The 22,557-nt window shown below is 41.8% G+C and overlaps 1 protein-coding gene across 1 annotated transcript; it reads right to left on the minus strand.

The window, feature by feature from the left end:
- Positions 1–217: 217 nt before the first annotated feature.
- On the minus strand, positions 218–20,965 carry LOC137874723 (equilibrative nucleoside transporter 2-like). Its single transcript, XM_068713629.1, has 13 exons — positions 20,726–20,965; positions 17,249–17,305; positions 7,952–8,033; positions 6,930–7,075; positions 6,626–6,765; positions 6,291–6,425; positions 6,009–6,106; positions 5,600–5,669; positions 5,023–5,216; positions 4,584–4,686; positions 3,608–3,693; positions 3,034–3,233; positions 218–2,876 (listed from the first exon to the last, which is right to left on the minus strand). Exons 2-13 carry the CDS (start codon positions 17,278–17,280, stop codon positions 2,765–2,767), a joined length of 1,398 nt encoding a protein of 465 aa, XP_068569730.1. The 5' UTR covers positions 17,281–17,305; positions 20,726–20,965; the 3' UTR covers positions 218–2,764.
- Between the last annotated feature and the right edge of the window lie 1,592 nt (positions 20,966–22,557).

A 22,557-nucleotide genomic window follows, 5' to 3' on the forward strand; every position in this document is an offset into this window, starting at 1 on the left:
TTGATGGTTTCTCAATCAACACGTTGTCATCTAAAATATTGAATAAAAGAAAACTTTTTTCTGTTTAGTGAGTTTGCCAGAAATGTGCGATGAATAAAATCGTATGATATGACTGAAGACAAATTCATCGAACACTCTTTAAGCCTCTGTGTTCTCTATGAAAATGAACAGGATCATCATGATACTTTCACACAGACGACCGTTTCCAACAACCACAGCGAGTTAAACCATCCTTTTATTGACAGTCAAATCGATAACGATGCATTGTGTACAAGCATGGGCGTGACTTCTTTATTCTAACTCGAGAGTCGTGCTCTGGTAGTCCAGTGTAGAGCCTCCGAGTTTCTACAGAGCACATGTGACCACAACGGATCACATCGAGTATTTAATCCACAGGAAACAGGAGGCAGACGTCAGTATGTACAGTCAGTCCAATATGATGCGAACACAACATACGGGTTCATCACTACCAAAGCTCATTATGACTTATGACCTGCAGCTACGCCCAGCATGAGAACTACCCGAACCCACGTTCTTTACACAAGAAGTTTAGAAGTAGAAAGGAACATCTTAAAATACTCAATAACAGTTTGGATTCTTCTGACTCAAGCTCCTCATCCCCATGACTGGTGCTGCATCGACACGCTGAGGGGAATATGGTTCCTTTCTGCTTCCTGCAGAACACATGTTCAGGTTCAAGTGAGCATCAACTGCATTTGAACTCGACAAGACGTCGTTTTTAAAAAACAGACAAAAAGATGTTTGTCTCTCTTTGCGTTGTCATATTTCTTTTTATTTTGCTGTAAACCATTAAGTCAAATACAAATGCATGTTTGTTCAGTTTGAAAATTCCCGCTTGACGTGAAGGCAGCACAAAGAAAGTCACGTTTAAATAAAGAATTGTTCTATTGGGACTCGGCCCTCGGTGCGTTTGAAGCAGCTCTAACACAAGTTTTCTCGTGAATCTCTTCATTCACAAATTCAGTGTTAATTAAATTAACACTTGGAATAATAAGCATATAAATCAATCTTATTGGGCACTTAAGCAAAAGTAAATGATTACCAAAAAAAAAGCTCAATCTAAATAAACTGACAAACAAACAAATCAATCAGGAGCAATGAGGTCATTCCTATATAATGAAAAAACAATCCCTACAAATCAAACTGTTGTGATTTAAGCATGGCACAGATAGAAATAAAAAAAAATAAAAAATCAAACACTCACTATTTAACAAAGTTAAATGGCCAACATCTGTACAATACAATACTCTTATGTCCGCATGATTGTATGGCTTACAGCAACATCACTACATCACTACATCTAGTGTCTAAGCAGCAGCCACCAGCTGTCTTTAAAGGGTTAAATGAACTCAAAGTAAACCTACTTGTACTGAGCCGAGACTTGCATCGTGGCTTCATGTCGATAGAAGAATGCGGTCACGCTCAGATAACCTTTCGCCTGAACTCTGGCATGTGTCAAAGTACTACAAGGTGTCTCCATTTCCCATCAGCAGCAGTATCGTATGACCTCACGACATCGCAGCACAACGGCCTTCTGGGATCACAGATTCTCTCAGCGAAGGAAACGATTTGAAAGGCCTTTCTAGGGACGAGCATTGGGAATTAGCGGTAGCTAAAAATGCCGTGATACACTGCATTGGATAGTTGTTTTGCAATTCTCTATGTGTGTGTATTTGTCCCTACCAAGTAGAAATGAAACGAAGCGCTGAAGGGTTTCCGTCTTTTGACCAGCAGATGGCAGAAGTAGCCTTGATGCTGGAGAGACAAACGACGCTGCGGCTTTGTATCGCTGCACTGGAGAGGTCGAAAAAGAAGGGAATCGGCTAAATGTCTCAAAAAAAGTAGACAAATTATAAAACAAGCGAGGAAAAGAACAAAACAAGAGAACCCCAGACTGAAAGAGACACAAAACCACTATGAACATGTGTCTCTTTGTGGTCGTTTTCAGTCTCTTTGTGGTCGTTTTGAGTCTCTTTGTGGTCGTTTTCAGTCTTTGCGGTCGTTTTGAGTTTCTGTTCAGTGTCTTTAAGGTAATTTCATTGACTTTCCAACAAGAAATGTTAACTGTCATTTCAAACCGAGGCAATGGGGCAGGGCCCCCCTCACCACTTGGGGCCCTGAGCCTGTGCCCAGCTGGCCCCTTCAGTAATCCATAAATGCTCATGAGGCAGGTCTTCAAGCTTTTTCTTTTGTTCTACATACCATTGAGCTATTTCATTAGAAAATACAAAATAAACCTAAGAAGAGGAATACATTAAAATAACTAATGTAATTAGGTATTAATTAACAAAAATAATAATTCAAGCCATCAATCAGATAAAAAAAAGTACGTGATAATGCACGAAAACTACCTACAACAAACCTACATTTTAAATAAATACATCTAAAAATAACAGTCAACGTAAAAAGTCCCCAGAAAACGCAAACCGGTAGTCATTCAGAGCAACATACAGTTTTTCCCTTATTCCTACTTTCATGACACTTATGAACAATACTACTTCACGAGCGTGTTTCCCAGACTGTCACGCCGTGACACACACACACACACACACACACACACACACACACACACACACACACACACACACACACACACACACACACACACACACACAGTACCCGACAGATGAATGGAATAAAACAAGAAGGACAAATAACAGTTATCCAAAATCTCCCTCCAAGCACGTGTGAACATATTCTACGGTGTCTATGCAGTGCTGTGTGTGTGTGTGTGTGTGAGAGACTAGACGAGAGCCCGCAGAAGGAAGGACAGGGCGGCTCCTAAGGACAGACCCAGGGCCAAAAAGAAAGTCATCAGGGCCCCTGCTGTCTCTGCGTCCTTCTGCTCCACCAACCTGAGGAGAGAGGAGGGAACAGAAGCCAACTGAGCCTATTGGTGCTTTGAATACATTACCTTTGTTTTTCAACCTGGACCCTAATGTAATGTGTTTTCCAACTCCTAACGATGATATACGTCTTTATGGGGACAGCGTTGAACTTGTTTGGACTCACTGTGGTGCGTAGGACATGGAGAGACACACGAAGTAGCCACTGGACAGAGAGAAGAGAGTCATGATGACGGAGAACGCGGCATCGTGGCTGAAGAAGACGGGAAGGAAGGAGCGACTCTGGACGTTGCAGAGCATCAGCAGAGGGATGAACACCACCCTGGAGACCACGAGCGCCGGGAACAGACGGGACTCTTTGCGAGGCTGCGGAGGGGAAAAGAAATCCAATGAGAGGAGGCAGAAAAAGGAAAGCGGATTTGGAAAACATTTGGATTAAACGGTTAAGCCTCAACTGTCAGATTATATTTAGAAATAATGCATGACGTTGATACAGCAAATGACAGCGGGAAGTTAACCTTGTAAAAACGCCATTAAACTCAGTTTAAGCTCAGTCTTGTTCTTGTCCCCACATCCAGAAGTAAAGCTGTCAGAAAGAAGCTAATGGACATGCACAGTGTAGTTGGTGAGATTATTAAGCGAACATTAAGCGAGCAACTGCTGCCATGTGGATAATAATACGCAGAATAGCTAAAGATATACAAAGAGCAAATGTCTCAATGACCTCATCAGGTACTCACCCAGCGTATCACGGTGGTGACGGTCCGACCGAACCAGTCGTTGATGTTGAAAACCAAGAAGCAGCACACCGAGATGAAGAAGCGGCCTGGAGAGAGACGAGACGAGACGGACGACAGAGAGATGGTTAAAAGAGAAATTAGTAGAGGACACCGGCGTCCACGTCATCGTTTTCCAAAGTCTCCGGTTCTGCGCCCGTCCACACCAGCACAACCCCGGAGTTTTCAAACTAACACGACGCCGGTAGCCTCGTATTGGCTGCTGTGACATTCAGAGTGGTGAGGACGCCAGGCGTAAACTTAGAAAAAGGTCTGCGTTTCAAGACGGAAACGTAGCGGTGTGGATGTAGCCCAGCGGGTCGAACCCTCAATTGACCACGTGCCTGGACAGACTCACAGTGGAAGTCTCGCGTCTTTTAGTTTCCTGCCATATAACCTGGATGTTGATTGGTCTGCCTGCATGTCTGTCTGATCCAAGACTCCCTGGCTGGTTTCTGTTAGAGGTCATTCCTATCCATTCACTTAGCATGCATATAGGCCCACATGTATTTCTACATAGGACTGTCTGTGTCATGACAAAAATGTCTATCTATGTTGAATAATTGTTTAATTCATTCTTACTTTAATTGATCAGCTTTTATTCAGTGATTTATAAATAAATAAACTGTTTAGTACCATTCTGCAGCCGAGATAGCCCAGCTTTCAAATATAGAAGAATTAAATAACTAGGATTAATTCTGTAATTAAAAAGAATACAATTAAAAATCAACACTGTTGTAAGGGTTGGTTTGCTGTCAAACACTGCAGCCTCTTTGTCAAGAAGTTAAGAGCAACAGAAGTGATATTAATTCATTTTTATTAACGCTACGCAGAGAAATAGGAGGAAGGAGGGATTTGACCGCCACACACACGGGAGATTTAGTGGACGTTGAACGCGGCGGTGATCTGATCATTAACTGGGAATGAGTGGAGGTCATACCCCATTTTCCTGGGAACGAGGTCCTGACATCTGCGGTGACAGCAGGGAAGACGGACAGAGTGACCGTGAACACAAAGGTCACACAGAACGCCATCACCCAGATCTGAAGAGGAAAGACAAAACCTGTCAACATTGTCTTACTTTCACTGGGAATGAAACGCTCTTATTTTGTAAGCGGTGCTGTATGAGGTACCGATCCATAGTCACTGGATTACTACAGTAGATGGAGTACCAGCACAGGAGCAACGTAATGTACTACTGTACACAGAGGTCAGTTAGCTTGTCTCATTGTGTGACTCTGATGTTAGTTCGGATTCACTGAAGTCGCACAATGACACAAACCAACCATAGAGGCGGCAGCAGACCAGCCACTCCTGTCTTTTGCTGCTACTCCATCTGCTGGAGGTCGTATAAACAGCCAACATCACAGCCGTCGCACCTTTTTGAAGACCTCTATGACCGAGGCCTTAGCTTGTCCCTTCTCGACCTGCTCCAGTGACAGGAAGGCTCCCTTCGGACCCTCTGGACCGGGGTCCGCCTCGGCCTCAGCCGCACCGCCGGCCTTGGTCGTGCTGCTGGTCCCTGTGCCGTTAGCGAGGCCATTCGGCTTGCCGTTCTCCACTATGCTGCTCTCTGCGAGGGAATATATACAGATTATTCACTTTGAGTGTGTGTGGTCCTCTTTGAGTCCAACAGGCTCTGTCTTTGTCTGAGCACTGCCAGGACTCTAATTGGATAAATAGAGGGTCAACTCCCTTAACGAGATAATGTTCCACCAAATTGATTTGATTCAGCCAGACAGCGAAGCACAGAATCGTGAACTCAGTGGCAAAGCAAACAGACGTTCTCTCGCTGTCGCACAGATGTTCGATCCTCTCTGTTCTGCACATGTTAAAGAACCCGCACTTCAGACTTTGAACACATGATGAAACGTGTCCCTGTGGTGCCACCTTGGAGACGAATGACAATAATTCAGAGGGTGTGAACAAGGAGTTTGTTGAAGGACAAAATCTCACCTTTCAGCAACTCGTCCGTGGCGTCTGCCTCATACTTGTTGCTTTTGTTCAGATAGTACTGGGCAAACTCCTGCGTGCAAACACCAGACAACACCAATTAGGCCTTTTAGCTGAAATACAACAAGTGACAAAAAAGCCCCAAATGCACAAAAAGCTCCCGTTTCACCTTTGATCAAAGATGATCATCATCTTTGATCATCTGCAAACGTTACTTTTTAGCTCTAATTCAAATTTGACTGTGTGCTGAAAGTTTTCCCACAATCCAAATAAAGCAAACACCATCTGAAAAAGACCGATTTTTGTATATACTGATCTAATGGTCCCGGGTTAACAAAGAGATGGTAGCCGTTTAGGTGAGATTGAAGGGACTATGGGTAATGTAGTCATGGAGAGCTGGGTGCCGACTGACCAGGCGGGGCAGCAGCAGGTAGCTGAAGAGAGTGAGCAGCGTCCCCACACACGGCGTGATGAAGTAGCCCAGCGCTGCCGTCTCAGAGTCCGTGTCACCTGAGTGACAAACACACACGTTAGATCCTTCTAGAGAGACGGCTATCAGATGACGGACAAACATGAGCTATTCAAAACATGAGCTATTCAAAACATGAGGCGCGTCTTTCAAATGGAACAGAGTGTGTTGCGTGGCAACTGGGGGATTCGGCGCCCCCCCGCGGGTGTTTTGTGGGCGGCTCACTGGCTATGGCTAGCAGCATGGCGATGGCAGCGAAGGTCCCGGCGAGGCCCTGGCCGCTCATGAAGAGGGTGCTGAACTTCTGAGGCAGAAGACCCACCAGGCCGAACAGACTGCCCTGCAGCACGGCGCCGAACGCTGGGGAGAAGAAGCATTGTTTGATTCAACGCCGGTTAAAAAGGGCCGGTTAAAAAGAAGTCACATTCTAAATATAGCTTACACTGATATTGATTTTTTTTTAGGTGTCTATAATATTTATTATTTTGCCGCCTTTTTTTTGCAACACCACTTCAAACTATCCCTTACACACACACACACACACACACACACTGACTCACAGTTGATGAACCAGATAGTTGCCATGGTGACAGAGAAGAAGCGGTCTTCATCCATGGGAACTTTGACCAGCACTGCAGTGAGGATGAAGAGCAGCAGGATGAAGAGCAGGCTGCCTGCAATGCGCATTGCCTCCGATATCCTGAAACAAGAAACGAGTCATTTATTAGATACAAACAAACCACAGATGAAGACTTCGGCATGAGACCAGGTCATACATGACAAGTCTAGAGCAAATGGACGACACTAATTAGATTCATTGCTTTTGGGGAAAACATTATCTGGACGTCCAACCCGGTCACTGACCTCTGGTACAGGAAGGAGTTGAGCAGGGTGAACACCAGCAGGGGCAGCTGGGACAGCAGGGTCATCCAGTTGTTGAAGTAGTACTCTTTGATGACCACCGCGGTGCCGTTGCTCATTTCTGTTGTGTTGAGGCGCCTTTGGAAATACTGCAAACCCAGAGGAAACGGACAGATGTTGGCTTTGTGTCACCTTAACGCTCCACTCTTTCACATTTACAAGTTCAGTCAGCATTGTTGGTTTGTTCCCCAGTGAAGTCGTTTCAGTTCGTGAACTCAAAATAACTCCCTGAATCCTCTCATCAGAAAACCAGAAGAAGTACTTCTGCTTCTGTATTCTGATATGTTTTTAACAAGTACAGGAACGGTTAAATCCCCGATCATTTTAAAGCTGTACTTGTCATTTCTTTGTGTCAACAATGGGTTGAATGATTATGTGTAACGAACCTACAAAGGATTCTTTCCAGCCTTCGTTCTAGAGCCGAGCAGCTCATTGTGTTTTGGTTTTTACGACCCACGACTTCACTGTTTGGGTCCAACCTCACCCAACAACAGGTGTTGTTGGTGGAAACCCAAAACATGTGGATCACATGTTCTCGTGCGGTGATCCGCGTGGTTACCTTGAGTCACATGATGGACTGTGTGGACGTATGGATCCTATCATACCAACATCAGCAAATCACTTAAACCGATCACTAGAAAAATACCAATTTGACAAATCCAATCCATTGTGTAAACCTATGGTAGATACTAGACATTTTCTTAAATTGTTTAAACAGCTTATTGTCCATAAGACCATTGGCATCCGTCCAGCATGTGACTCTTTAAGAGGTTTAAGTGGTGAACCACCGGACCAACACTTCAGAGAAAGGCTTCTACGCAGATCTGACTGGGAAAACGATGAGATACCACCAACGTATTGACCGAGTCTAATGGTTTTTATGTCGTGAAATATCAAAGCAGAAGGCATGCATAATGCGTCAGCTCTGCTGTCTTTGACGGATTAAGTAACGGCCATGTTTTTACCAATGAGGCAGTCATGAAGAAGTTCCATGGCAGCAACGTTCCCAGGCCCAGAATGAAGAAACAGATCCCCACCAGGCAGCCGCTGTAGATGGGAAGTAAAGGGTGTTACAACGTACAGCGAGCAGTTAGAGTATTTACATTCTGTAATCACCTCTACATACAGCTGATTCTCCATGAAGGATCTAAACTGCTGATTATTCTTTTTGCCGAGAGGCATCCCAGCAACCCCTCACTGGTCCAGTGAGCATAATACAGGACTGTGATATTCATATGGGTGCTGCTGCTGCTCATCCAGTAACACTAATGTGACAAATGATGTGCGTCTTTGCAGGATGACAGTATGTTCCCAGCTGGAAGGAATAACTCGCAGTGTACTGTGCTTTTGTTCCCCTTCTTCTGCTTTACATTGAAAATGATGGCAACATGTCAGCGTTTTTCTTTTCTCTCGTCCCGTATATCATATTCAATTCTCATTTATACAAATAAAAAAATAGAGTAAATATCAGCCGTCCATTGATTTCTCTGCTCTCGACTACCAAACGGCCAAATAGCACAGAAGTAGTCGTCCTTTTAAAAGACGTCGAATAGTGTGGACGTAAACGGGTCACATGACTGTAGATTATGTTAATGAGGCTGTTATTAAAAGTGACACCATTATTAGTGGACACCATCTTGATGTTGCAGTTAAAAAAAAATCCACCAAAAAAAAATATCAAAATTCAGCAGAAGCGACCGGCGCAGCCTGCAAAGAATGAACCTGGCGTCTCATTTATAACCGCTGCGTACGCAACACAACAACGCCACCTCCAACGCAAACGTTGTGACGGATAAAAACAAACGGGAGAATGTGATCACCTGTAAGGAAACTCTGACCCATGAGAACATTTTGGATGAATTAAAGCCAGACTGTAGAAATGAAATGTTAAGAGGCATCGCTACAGCTATGAAGATGCCGCTCACATTTCATTTCACACCTTACTTTGCACTTACATATTCTCTTTATCATAAACAGTCAAAGCAGGAGTGGTGTACTAGAGTACATCACTGTAAGTGCTTTTTAATTGTTAAAGATATAAACCAACTTCAACCTCAAATCTAATGTATCTTCGTATTTAAATCAGAGCCGTCTGCTGTCTTCAGCCCAGAGGAGAGATCGAACCTCCGACACTCATGGTCATCTGATGAAATGATCATCATCTGTAAAATAACGCCAACCAGTGATAAAGAAATGCAGAACAGAGCGTCGCACGTTCTCAATAATCTTCTAATACTGAGCAGATAATCACCAATTTAGATTTGGGTTTTCATAAAGTGTCTGTAAACAGCTATCTGATGTATCAGCTCACCTTCACCATCATCTTCATCACCTGCACATTAACGATTGTGTAAATAAAGCCACAATCACTCCATATCTTCATCATCAGTCCTAATCATAATGCCATATGAAAACAATAATGAATCAATAAATAGTGTTCACCTATCAAACTTTTGATTTGGGATTTATAAAAGGAAATAGCTCACTGGCAGACATACACAAGGTTTTATGAATAAGGAATATGTGATGTACATTTCCTCCTTTAGTGTTGATGCTACGCTCTGTTTTATAAATGAGACTAGGGATGGGCAGTATGACCAAAAATGTTTATCATGGTATTTTGTAAGATTATACCGGTTTCATGGTGTATCACAGTATGTTTTTTTCGCGTTAATGCATTAACTAATTAACACCGAAGATGATTTTATCGAGCGTTAATTATTAAGGAGACATTTTTAACACAAGAACCGGACGGCCAACCGGCTGGCAACAAGCGGTGAACAGCTGTTTGTGTGGCGTCTTCCGTCTCTTCCTGCTTCCTTCACCTACATTCCCCTGGGTCCTAAGTCCCTCCAAGTATAGCTTCTTATCACCCTCTATGTACCGACTACATTTATAACAAATACCACACATATTACACTATAATCAGCGTTGCATACATGTCTAACCAAAATACCCCAAAAAGCAAAAAAAATAAAATTGAATTACACGCATGAAAATAACTCACGTTTCCTGCTGAGGTGATAGTTGCTCGTGTTACCACCAGCGGCATCAACAGTGGCCCCAAACTCACAAAACGTTGGATTTTTAAAAACCAAAACACTTCCAAACAGCAGACACAGCTCCTCTGTTGGGCTCAGACTCTACTGGTTCATCTCCGGTCTCTCTGTGTTCCTCCTGCATCGCTCTGTTCTGTTCTTTAAGTAACGCGACGGAGCCTCTCCCAGCTGTTAGCAGACTGCTAACGGCTAGCTACCGAGCTGTACCGCATGCTGGAATTTTATAAATGTACAATTATTAGTGTCACAAATTGTTTATCTGTCACAAACTGTTGTGTGCGGTGGTGTTGCCCTGCTAAAGAGCGTTAGTTGTGGGCTATTAATTGTTGTGTTATAAAGTTATAACCATAATTTAGGGGTCTCTCTCACTACACAAGTAGCTCCAACCGACAGACTCTTCGCAACAAACATTATATTAGCTTCCTATACCGAAATGACAGTATAGGAAAAATTCATATCATACAGAAAAATAAAACCGGTATACCGTCCATTCCTACAGGTGTCGTCAGTGCAAGCCACTTATATAACAAACAAACCAAAACACTACATTATTGTGGATTATGTAGTCTTTTACTGGACGCCTTGTTGGTTTTTAAAGGCCCTGTTGTATCCATGGAAACGGAATGCATCTCTCCCCATGGTTTGACTTTGTGACATCATCGCTGACATCAAAGGAACTCTGGCTTTCATCTCAACACTGGGACCACTGGATTAGTCTATACCTCAAATCTTTTTACAGACATAATGACATTTTTACAGACAATGGATATAAGACAAGATCAACCACACCAAATTACAGTCCACAACAAACTACCACAGTTTACAACAAACATGATGAGTGATATAAGAACCATCCAGAGAGAGGAGGCTGGCAGTCCCCAGGACTGTCCAGAACCTCCTCCTCCAAAAGTGCAGCCTGTGGAACGGGCTCTCGCTCGTACTAAAGATGAGATCAACAGTCTGAAAGACGACCTGGAGGCATTGAAGACAAAATCCGAGACTGAAAAGTGGAGTTTCTGCCGCAGGTTCCACGATGTTGAAGCAAATAGAAGCCGTCAGGAGAGGAGTCTAGAGTCCGCCTTAGAGAGAAACAAACAACATCGGTCAGAAATCGCCCAACTTAAGAAACTTCTCCAACTCCAGGAAGAAAAGTATGAGGCAAAACTCTATGACCAAAAGATCCAAATTCTGGATCTCAGCAAGGACAAGCATCGTCTGACTCATAGGCTAACGGAGACCACAGTCCAGCTCATCATTAAAAAAGCTGAACTAATCCGGAACAATGAGGTCTCGGAGGAAAAATGCGATGCTCTAGAGAAAAAGATCATCAAAGACCTGGAACAACAGGGCTTGGAAACTCCTCCGGTTGAGTACCAGCGCAAGTTGAACCAGGTTGAGGATCTGATCCATCAGAAGGACACGAGAATCCAACATCTCTGCGAGGAGAAGGAGAGTCTCTCACAGGAGCTCACAGAGTACCGAAACCAGCTCATCAGCAATATAGCTGGACGCATCCAGAACAATGAGGCCTGGGAGGAGAAATACGAAGATCTGGAGAAAGAGGCCGCCAAAGACATGAAACAGGTCTTGGAGACTCTTCAGGTTAAGTTCCAGCAGAAGTTGAACCAGGCTATGGATCTGATCAATCAGAAGGACACTATAATCCAACATCTTTGCGAGGAGAAGGAGAGTCTCTCACAGGAGCTCACAGAGTACCGAAACCAGCTCATCAGCAATATAGCTGGACGCATCCAGAACAATGAGGCCTGGGAGGAGAAATACGAAGATCTGGAGAAAAAGGCCGCCAAAGACATGAAACAGGTCTTGGAGACTCTTCAGGTTGAGTTCCAGCAGAAGTTGAACCAGGTTATGGATCTGACCAATCAGAAGGACACTATAATCCAACAACTCTGCGAGGAGAAGGAGAGTCTCTCACAGGAGCTCACAGAGTCCCAAAACCAGGTCATCAGCAATATAGCTGGACGCATCCAGAACAATGAGGCCTGGGAGGAGAAATACGAAGATCTGGAGAAAAAGGCTGCCAAAGACATGAAACAGAGCTTGGAGACTCTTCAGGTTGAGTTCCAGCAGGAGTTGAACCAGGTTATGGATCTGACCAATCAGAAGGACACTATAATCCAACATCTCTGCGAGGAGAAGGAGAGTCTCTCACAGGAGCTCACAGAGTCCCAAAACCAGCTCATCAGCAATATAGCTGGACGTATCCAGAACAATGAGGCCTGGGAGGAGAAATACAAAGATCTGGAGAAAAAGACCACCAAAATCCTGGAACTGAAACAACAGGGCTTGGAGACTCTTAAGGTTGAGTACCAGTGGAAGTTGAACCAGGTTGAGGATCTGAACCAGGCCAGGCAGGAAAAATACGAAGATCTGGAGAAAAAGTTAAACAAGGAGCTGGCCAACAACAAACACCTAGAGGCAGAATCAAAAAAGCTCAAGGATGATAAAAAGGTCCTTGAGGACATCTGTCTGTCCATGAGGCAGAAGATGAGAGGATTCTTCAGCAAAAAGAGGAAGGAAAGAGAACCTGAGCTGGAGAAGATGAGGAAGAAAATGCTTGAGAAGGAGATAAAAAAGAAAGAAAAGGAGAAGAAAAAGAAGGGTTTCTTCAGCTGGATTCACAAGAAGAAGACGTGTGACGGCAACAGAAAGGTGGACGAGGCGGCTTCTTCAGCTGAGGCTGGAAATCATTAGCTACACCCCCCCCCCCTCCATCCTCCCTTCCTTCTATCACCCCCCTCCCCTCCTGTGGGTTTTTCTCCTGATTCGCAGGTTTCCCACACTTAATCCAAAAATATTCACTTGAGGCCAATTGGAAATATGTGTGCAGATTGTAAAGCCCTCTATGTCAAATTTGGAATTTGTGATTTTGGGCTATACAAAAATACATTCAAGTGATTTGAATGTAGGGGTTCTCCTGGTGATCAGGTTTCCCACACATAATCCAAAAATATTCACTTAAGGCCAATTGGAAAGTCTAAATTATCAACGTTAATCAATCATAGTCATGTATGTGAATGTGTTGTAACTCTGGTATGGTGTTTCTTCTGTACACATGACATCTTTTGCACTTCTGTCCGTCCTGGGAGAGGGATCCCGCCTCGGTTGCTCTCCCTAAGGTTTATTCCTCTTTTCTCCCCGTTAAAAGGGGTTTTTGGGGGAGTTTTTCCTGTTCTGACGTGAGTGTTTCCTGTTCTGACGTGAGTGTTCCGTGACAGGATGTCATATGTGTGCAAATTGTAAAGCCCTCTATGGCAAATTTGGAATTTGTGATTTTGGGCTATACAAAAATACATTCAAGTGATTTGAATGTAGGGGTTCTCCTGGTGATCAGGTTTCCCACACGTAATCCAAAAATATTCACTTAAGGCCAATTGGAAAGTCTAAATTATCAACATCAATCACATTCATGTAGGGTTCTCCTGGTGATCAGGTTTCCCACACGTAATCCAAAAATATTCACTTTAGGCTTATTGGAAAGTCTAAATTATCAACATCAATCACATTCATGTAGGGTTCTCCTGGTGATCAGGTTTCCCACACGTAATCCAAAAATATTCACTTAAGGCCAATTGGAAAGTCTAAATTATCAACGTTAATCAATCATAGTCATGTATGTGAATGTGTTGTAACTCTGGTATGGTGTTTCTTCTGTACACATGACATCTTTTGCACTTCTGTCCGTCCTGGGAGAGGGATCCCGCCTCGGTTGCTCTCCCTAAGGTTTATTCCTCTTTTCTCCCCATTAAAAAGGGTTTTTGGGGGAGTTTTTCCTGTTCTGACGTGAGTGTTTCCTGTTCTGACGTGAGTGTTCCGTGACAGGATGTCATATGTGTGCAGATTGTAAAGCCCTCTATGGCAAATTTGGAATTTGTGATTTTGGGCTATACAAAAATACATTCAAGTGATTTGAATGTAGGGGTTCTCCTGGTGATCAGGTTTCCCACACGTAATCCAAAAATATTCACTTTAGGCTTATTGGAAAGTCTAAATTATCAACATCAATCACATTCATGTAGGGTTCTCCCGGTGATCAGGTTTCCCACACGTAATCCAAAAATATTCACTTTAGGCTTATTGGAAAGTCTAAATTATCAACATCAATCACATTCATGTAGGGTTCTCCCGGTGATCAGGTTTCCCACACGTAATCCAAAAATATTCACTTTAGGCTTATTGGAAAGTCTAAATTATCAACATCAATCACATTCATGTAGGGTTCTCCTGGTGATCAGGTTTCCCACACGTAATCCAAAAATATTCACTTTAGGCTTATTGGAAAGTCTAAGTTATCAACATCAATCACATACTAGTACTATTATCTATACTAGTACTAATATTGATACTAGTACTATTATCTATACTAGTACTATTATCTATACTAGGACTATTATCTATACTAGTACTATTATCTATATTAGTACTAATATCGATACTAGTACTATTATCTATACTAGGACTATTATCTATACTAGCACTATTATCTATACAAATATCGATACTAGTACTATTATCTATACTAGTACTATTATCTATACAAATATCAATACTAGTACTATTATCTATACTAGCACTATTATCTATACTAGTACTATTATCTATATTAGTACTAATATCGATACTAGTACTATTATCTATACTAGGACTATTATCTATACTAGGCCTATTATCTATACTAGTACTATTATCTATATTAGTACTAATATCTATACAAATATCGATACTAGTACTATTATCTATACTAGTACTATTATCTATACAAATATCGATAGTACTATTATCTATACTAGAACTATTATCTATACTAGTACTAATATCTATACTAGTACTATTATCTATACAAATATCGATACTAGTACCAATATCGATTCTTGTACTATTATCTATACTAGTACTATTATCTATACTAGGACTACTATCTATACTAGTACTAATATCTATACTAGTACTAATATTGATACTTGTACTATTATCTATACTAGTACTAATATTGATACTAGTACTATTATCTATACTAGTACTGATATTGATACTAGTACTATTATCGATACTAGTAATATTATCTATACTAGTACTAATATCGATACTAGTACTATTATCTATACTTGTACTATTATCTATACTAGGACTATTATCTATACTAGTACTATTATCGATATTAGTACTAATATCGATACTAGTACTATTATCTATACTAAGACTCTTATCTATACTAGCACTATTATCTATACAAATATCGATACTAGTACTATTATCTATACTAGTACTATTATCTATACAAATATCGATACTAGTACTATTATCTATACTAGCACTATTATCTATACTAGTACTAATATCTATACTAGTACTATTATCTATACAAATATCGATACTAGTACTAATATCTATACTAGTACTATTATCTATACTAGTACTACTATCGATACTAGTACTAATATCGATACTAGGACTATTACCTATACTAGTACCAATATCGATACTTGTACTATTATCTGAAGCTGATAAATAAATAAAATTATCAATGTTACATCATAAAATAAGTTCTAAATGGTATTTTAGGTTAAAGACAAATAAATAATGATATTCTACAGTAAAAATCATGTGACCATCACTGACGGGTTCATGGACATGTTTTATATTAGCATTATTTACCTGTATTATAATTGAATTATTAACAGTTGAAAATTACTAAAACATGTTTTCTTTGTGAATCATTGGTTCATGTGATGAATACATGAAGCTGAACAGAATCTACCTATAAACACTTTTAAGATGCAAAGTGTCTCTGAATACCTGCAGGTAGTCGGTGATACTAGTACTAATATCGATACTTGTACTATTATCGATACTAGTACTAATATCGAACCTTGTACTAATATCGATACTGCTTATTGGTTCGGTTCCTTATAGATACTCTTATTGGTACTTTTTGATTATAAAAAATAAATGTGTGTGTGTGTGTGTGTGTGTATATATATATATATATATAAAGAATGAACATGGCTTTATTATTCATATGTAAACAAACAAAAATAACTCACTATTGTTGATTCTACTGTTTCAATGGCAACAACAGATGTACCGTTGAGAACATTCCTACAGAGAGGAGTATATTATCATGACATATGAAGACGTACTTGGAGTTGAGAGCCTTGGTCATCTCTACAGTAAATACACTATTCTTGTTCAGGTGTGTTGGCTGCAGTGGTAGTGGGACTAGCAGATTCAAAATAACTTATAACACTGACTTACAACAACACAGCTGCTCCCCTTATTAATAACTGTGTATGAAACAACTCAATATACACCGACAGACGTATTAGTTGTTACCTAAATCACTTTGACTCCACTGTTGAGGAGGGGTGCAGGTCTTAAACAATACACCAGGTAACACCAGGTTGCTCCACAAACAGACTGATGTTCAGCTTGTTGGTCACATGTTGTGATAAACTGTTGCTATCTCCTCTCTCACTTGTGAGGGTTTCATTGTGTTTGAGACAATGAGAGTTCTCAGCACCTACTGGAGTCAAATGTTTTCTTCTCTCTGATGTGAGTCTCACGCTGTACTGAGCCGGAGACAAAGACAAAGAGAGAGAGAGAGAGAGAGAGAGAGAGAGAGAGAGAGAGAGAGAGAGAGAGAGAGAGAGAGAGAGAGAGAGAGGACGTCTCACTCGGTTAACATCTAACGTACCGATAGCAAAACTGTTAACTCCGGATCCATATTCCATATTAAACTATGGGACCATAAAGCAGGGTCACTGCAGTCTCTAGATATTCTGCAGCCAACAAACTGTAGTTTTTCTGTCAGTGAGGAGTTCGTTGTTCAATAAACTCGAAGGGAAGGCCCAATGTTGCCGGAAGACTTTCCAGTTCTGTTGTTTCTCCTTCATCTCCAGTGTTTCCCGTACCATTAAATAACATCAATTATACCTCTGCTCTCTGTATTTCAGTACATTTTTAAAGTAACTTTCCCAATCCTGGTAGCAGGGCTGTATTAAGTTACTGCTTACTGCTGCTGCTTCACATTAGAAGCATTCGACTGGTGGACTTAAATGCTCAGCAGACACATGAATGTATTTACATTGCTACATCATCGCCTGAAGAAACAGAGACAACAGAAACTGTGGTGGCAAGCAAACACAAGTGAGAGTTTCTTGTTTCCATCCGATTCTAACTCACCGGTCCTGAGGAGCATCTGTCCGTTCCTTCATCCTGATGTAGGAAGTTCTGGGGAAACTGCAAGGGCAACAGGACAGAACAAAAGTCAGCGGCATCTTTACGATAACAGAGGCGAGGAGTTTGTCTTCCGGACGCCCCACTGTCAAGGTTTCCCTGCTTAGAGATGCAGGAATCCCTTTACATTCTGACAAGAGGCCGCGAGAAGCTGTAAAGCGGCTATAGAGAAAAGCTGTGTGCGAAGAAGTGCAACAGAGGTCAGATATGAGTCTGGGATTTATGGAGGTATGTGGCATAAACATTTAAATATCAGACAGAAGAAAAAACTCTAACCACTTGTAGTTTAATGTGAGTATGTGTAGTGTGTGTAGTATGTGTAGTATGTGTAGTATGTGAGTAATGTGAGCCACTGAGCTACTAGGAACAGCAGAGAGTATAGACCAAATCAAATGACCTGACTACACACGGTTTTAAAAGACTTTCCATTGAGGCTTTGGCACTGGAACCAGCACCCCGAGGCTGGCAACAAATTATGACCCTCTTTAATGTTTATTGAGTCCGGAATGTGAGAGTGCACTCCCTATGTACACACCACAGGACTGAAAAAGCTGTTTTCCCTCTCACAGTGTTGCCACTGACAGTGTACGGTGTGGCTGCTTCACTTGTTGTGACTTGTTGAGAGGTTAGACCTATAATAGAGCTAGACCCTCATTCATCCTACTTCAGGACTCTGCACTAGTTCCTAAAATAAAGATGATAAACAGGCAACAATTGTTGCCCAACTTCAACAAAATGAAACTTAGAAAGGAGGATGTGGTCGGACAACTCGTTTTTCCACTGACTCCGCGTCTGTATTTTAATCTTTTTTGGATCCAGGTGTTGGGTTTCTATTTGTTTGCCAGCAGGTGTGAGGCAGACGTTGGTAACGAGACCCAAAGACAGCTGCGTCATTCTCAAGAGGACGCGTCAACATTACACAATCAGTTGAGTCCACATCCTTCACACGCCCTTCATTTTCCGTGGATCACAGGGTCTCGTACACAATGTCACCACCTTTGAGAGGCGAGTTCAAACAAAAGCCTGCTCCCCCCTGGTGAGACGGTTGGTTGGTCTCAGCGAGACAGGATATGGCTTTCAATGCCAGTAAATGGACTCGGTCAAAAGTCATTACACACTAACTAGAAACCAAACAGCGTTTTAGGCAGCTGAGCAGAACCAATTAGAGCCAGCTAGCAAATCATGGACAAAGTGCAAATGCAGGCCATGAAAAAGTGCGGTTGCATTTCATTTCCTCAAGCGTATCGTGACAGACAATGGACAGGATTTGAGGGGATAAGACTCTTGGCAACAATTCAATTATAACTGACTGCCTGCTGCTTCAAAGCTCTCCCAGAAGAGCTTTGTTCCTCCGGCTAAAATGAGTCCGTGTTGTGGACAAACACACTTTGCGTCCTCTCTGACTGGTCCAGTGAGTCAAACTTCTGTGTGTTGGCAACACGGGTGAGGCCGAAGTAAACACCTCCAAAACGTCCACGGGGTGGTCTAAGGTCGGGGCTCGAAACTGTCATAACAGAGGCAGAGAGGTTCCTCACACGTGTGTCAACAGGAATGTCAGCTGGTATAAGAGCCTGAAATAAGCTAGTGAATGACCAGAGGGAGTTCTCCTGACTGAACCACAATTCAGTCTCTATTTAAACTGATTTTGTAGCAGGACAAGATACACAAGAAGAGATAAGATAAGCCTAAATCGATCCCCAGAGAAGAACTTTGTTTTTTCTAACAGCACAGGGACAAAAGAAATATAAAGAAAGAAAAGTAGTAGTAATCGATCTGCACAATGCTAATAAATCTTGACTTTTGGAAGTAATTATCAGCAGTGTACAGATCACAAAATCAGGCATGAATGTGCACAGTGAAGCTGAAACAAGTGAGGCAGCAATCAGCAAAACAGCAGAGGGGGACTTTAACATTCTAGTCCTTTATCTCCGTTTTCTGTAAGTCTCTCCACCCCCCCTCTCTCAGCACCAAATTACACAGGGCCGACGGGATAAGGGGTCTCATTGTCTCATGTGTTAAGACACACTGCTCCGCCGTGCAAAAACGAAACAACAACAACAACAACAACAACAACAACAATAAAACCGCGGGGTTTGGTCAGCATGTTCGGTGGCTGTGAGGATACCGCTCCTTTACAGACGCTGGTTGTTTAGCTCCAGGGTTCCTGCGATGACAAAGCGTGGAGTATAAGCAGCAGGCAAAACACAAGGTCGAAAGGGATCTGCTCCGGTCCCAGCAACACCAACACCTCATTCATCCCCTGACAGCTAACTGTCAGGTCAGTCTTGCTCAGGCCACTCTGATGTATATTCTCCAAGCACTTATAGTAATTGAGGAACACAGAGATACACACACTGGGCTATTTCTTATCAGCAGCAGAAATCAATCTGTGCCTAGAAGGCCTTCTTTTTACTGTTCCACTTGAACACACTGCATGATCTTCTGTGTACACACACACACACACACACACACACACACACACACACACACAGGTCTTATGACAGCATCCACAGACCAACAGGCCTTTGATGTATGACAGGTGAGAACTAATCTCTAAAAACACTGGTATTGTTTGAGAATAAGAGCTGAAACAAACATGTCCAGATTTGAGTGGGGGAGTTGTGAAAGACATTATGGGAAATGTAGTGAATCCAGTTCTAAGTAGCCATTAAACAGAAAGTGGACGAGCAGCTAAAAGCCCATTTACAAATCCACGAGACTACATCAAAATGAGTAGAGGAAGTTGCGTTCTTTTCCTGCTATCTGCCGTTACCGGTTACCCGTTAACACGGTGTCGGCCAAACCCTTCACTACTGAGTCAGAAGAGATTAGCGGTCCAGACTGAGTCACACCGACCATGTGTTCATCTGACGGACTGGGGTCATTAACAGGTCCGTATCAACGCATGTGTGGCAGTGTTAAATAAAGTTATTCAATCGTCTCACTCAACGCTGTGACTGGGAGCGTTAAAGAGCACCACGGACTGACACCATGACTGAGAATGAATGGCCAAATCATATTTTTTTTAAAGTACATTCCTCACTACTAGCTTGTGTAAAGCACCACCATGTTAACGTTAGCCTACACCTGTTCCGCTCTGCGAAGAGGAAACAAACGGCACCGTAGACACACAAAGAGTTCACCTTGTGGGCCAAATAACGCCATTAATAACACATTAATACCGTTATTAGAAAGTAACTTAGTTCACTCTGACGTTCACATGTGAAGTCAGCGTCATGGAAACAGAGCAGGGACCCACAGCCCCGTCGTCTCATCACCCAGTGGACCATGAAGTAACCAGCTCTCTCTCTCTCTCTCACAAGATGACAGAAATAACATTTCATTATAAAAACGTAACAAATGTAAAAGAAACAACGCAGTGAGCTGTCACCGTAACGTGAGCGCTGGCTAACGTAAACTCACCTATTGGAAAATGTTGCTCGTAGTCACTGTGTTTTCATAATGTCTCCACGGTAAAAATCAAGCACTCTGTCGTATCCAAAATGGTCCAAAAATATGATTAAATGGGACGTAAATTAATAGCGGACGTTCTGTGTTGTTCGCACACACACGTCCCCCACGTGTACAAATGGCCACGGTACTGATACACAGAGACGAGCTCGGTCCGTGTGTCGTCATCGCTTCGTTCAACGCCGAACCGTTTCAGCGGTTCACGGCACGCGCCCCACAGAGAGTACTTCCGGTGTCATGTCAAACGTTGTATCCCCGCCTGTTTGTGTTTCGTCTTCGCGGGCATTTCACGGTCGTAAACTATTCGTTATTGGTCTACAGTGATAACAGGTTTCCTGTTTACGTATATGCTGCACATGTCACCGTCTTTGAATGGTTGGATGGACGTGATACATTTTTGGCCAATTATTTCTTTATGCTATTGTTTTTTTAGGGTTATTCCAACGTTTATGTTCTATGTTTGTTTGTTTTTTAAGTTGCTTTATGTTGCTGTAATTTATTATATTTGCCAAATATTCCTCAACCCTTATTTTTTTGTCCTGTTGTATTGTGTCTTGTTTGTTTGTTATGCGTTATTTGATGTTATTCCTACTGTTGTTATTATCATTATTTGTATTATTATTAATATTTTCTTTACGGTTCCAACACCACTGTAATTTCTTTTTTTTTAAATCACCAGGATTTTTTTCTTTCCCCTCTTTATTTATTATTATCATGAATGTATCATTCACATTATTATCAATAATTAATGAAGGTTAAGATAAGATACAAATATACTTTATTGATCTCTTTACCAGCTGCAACATGTGTTTTGATGCTAATACCTATGTTCATTTACTTGAGTAAAACTTCCAAAATATTCATTGTACGCTTAACAGAGTCTAAGTAAAATCTCTGAGTACTTCTTCCACCACTGATATCTGCCAGATATTTGCCAGGGGTATTTGCATTGCTAGAATGCAAATACTCCTGTTCCCTCGCTCTGTTTTCTACGCTCTGCTATGAACCACAGGAACCCTCCTCGAGGCCTCAAGATCCGGTAACAAACAGGATCCACCTGCAGGTCTTAATAAGTCTTGTTGGTGCTGCATAATCCCAAACACAATTCATTTGACACATATTATAAACATATTATATATATATACACACATATATATATATATATATATATATATATATATATATATATATATATATATATATATATATATATATATATATATATATATATATATATAAAACAGGCAACTGTGTTCTGTGGTGCTACTAATGAACTGCTGATGTGCTGTGCCATCTGCTGGTTCAATCAAGGAACTGATCTCTCAGCACCATGACTTGTCCAGAGGGGCCATGCAATGCTTCCTCTGAGTCACTGATTGCAGGGTTGAGTGTAAAATATGTAGCTCCACATTATACACAGATTTGATCACAATATATCACAATATAAAATACACAAAATACCCACATATCAAAGGAATCATAAAAGAGTTATTTTTCTTTCACAACAAAAGTAACAGTGGAAAAATGACGGTTCACAACAGCTGCAACGCTAAACGGGCCCCGAGGTGCAAAGTGGAGGTTCCTCACTTCCCATCTCAGGGACAAAATCTGCCCACAGACAGACAGACAGACAGACAGACAGACAGACAGAGAGACGGACAGAGAGACAGACAGAGAGAGAGACAGACAGACAGACGGACAGAGAGACGGACAGACAGACAGACAGAGAGAGAGAGAGAGACAGACAGACAGACAGACAGACATATTCACCTGGCAAAGTACAC

Source organism: Cebidichthys violaceus, unplaced genomic scaffold (genome assembly GCF_023349555.1).
Source record: "Cebidichthys violaceus isolate CVI_PGR_0920_01 unplaced genomic scaffold, fCebVio1.0.p SCAF_19, whole genome shotgun sequence".
Classification (NCBI taxonomy): Eukaryota; Metazoa; Chordata; class Actinopteri; order Perciformes; family Stichaeidae; genus Cebidichthys; species Cebidichthys violaceus.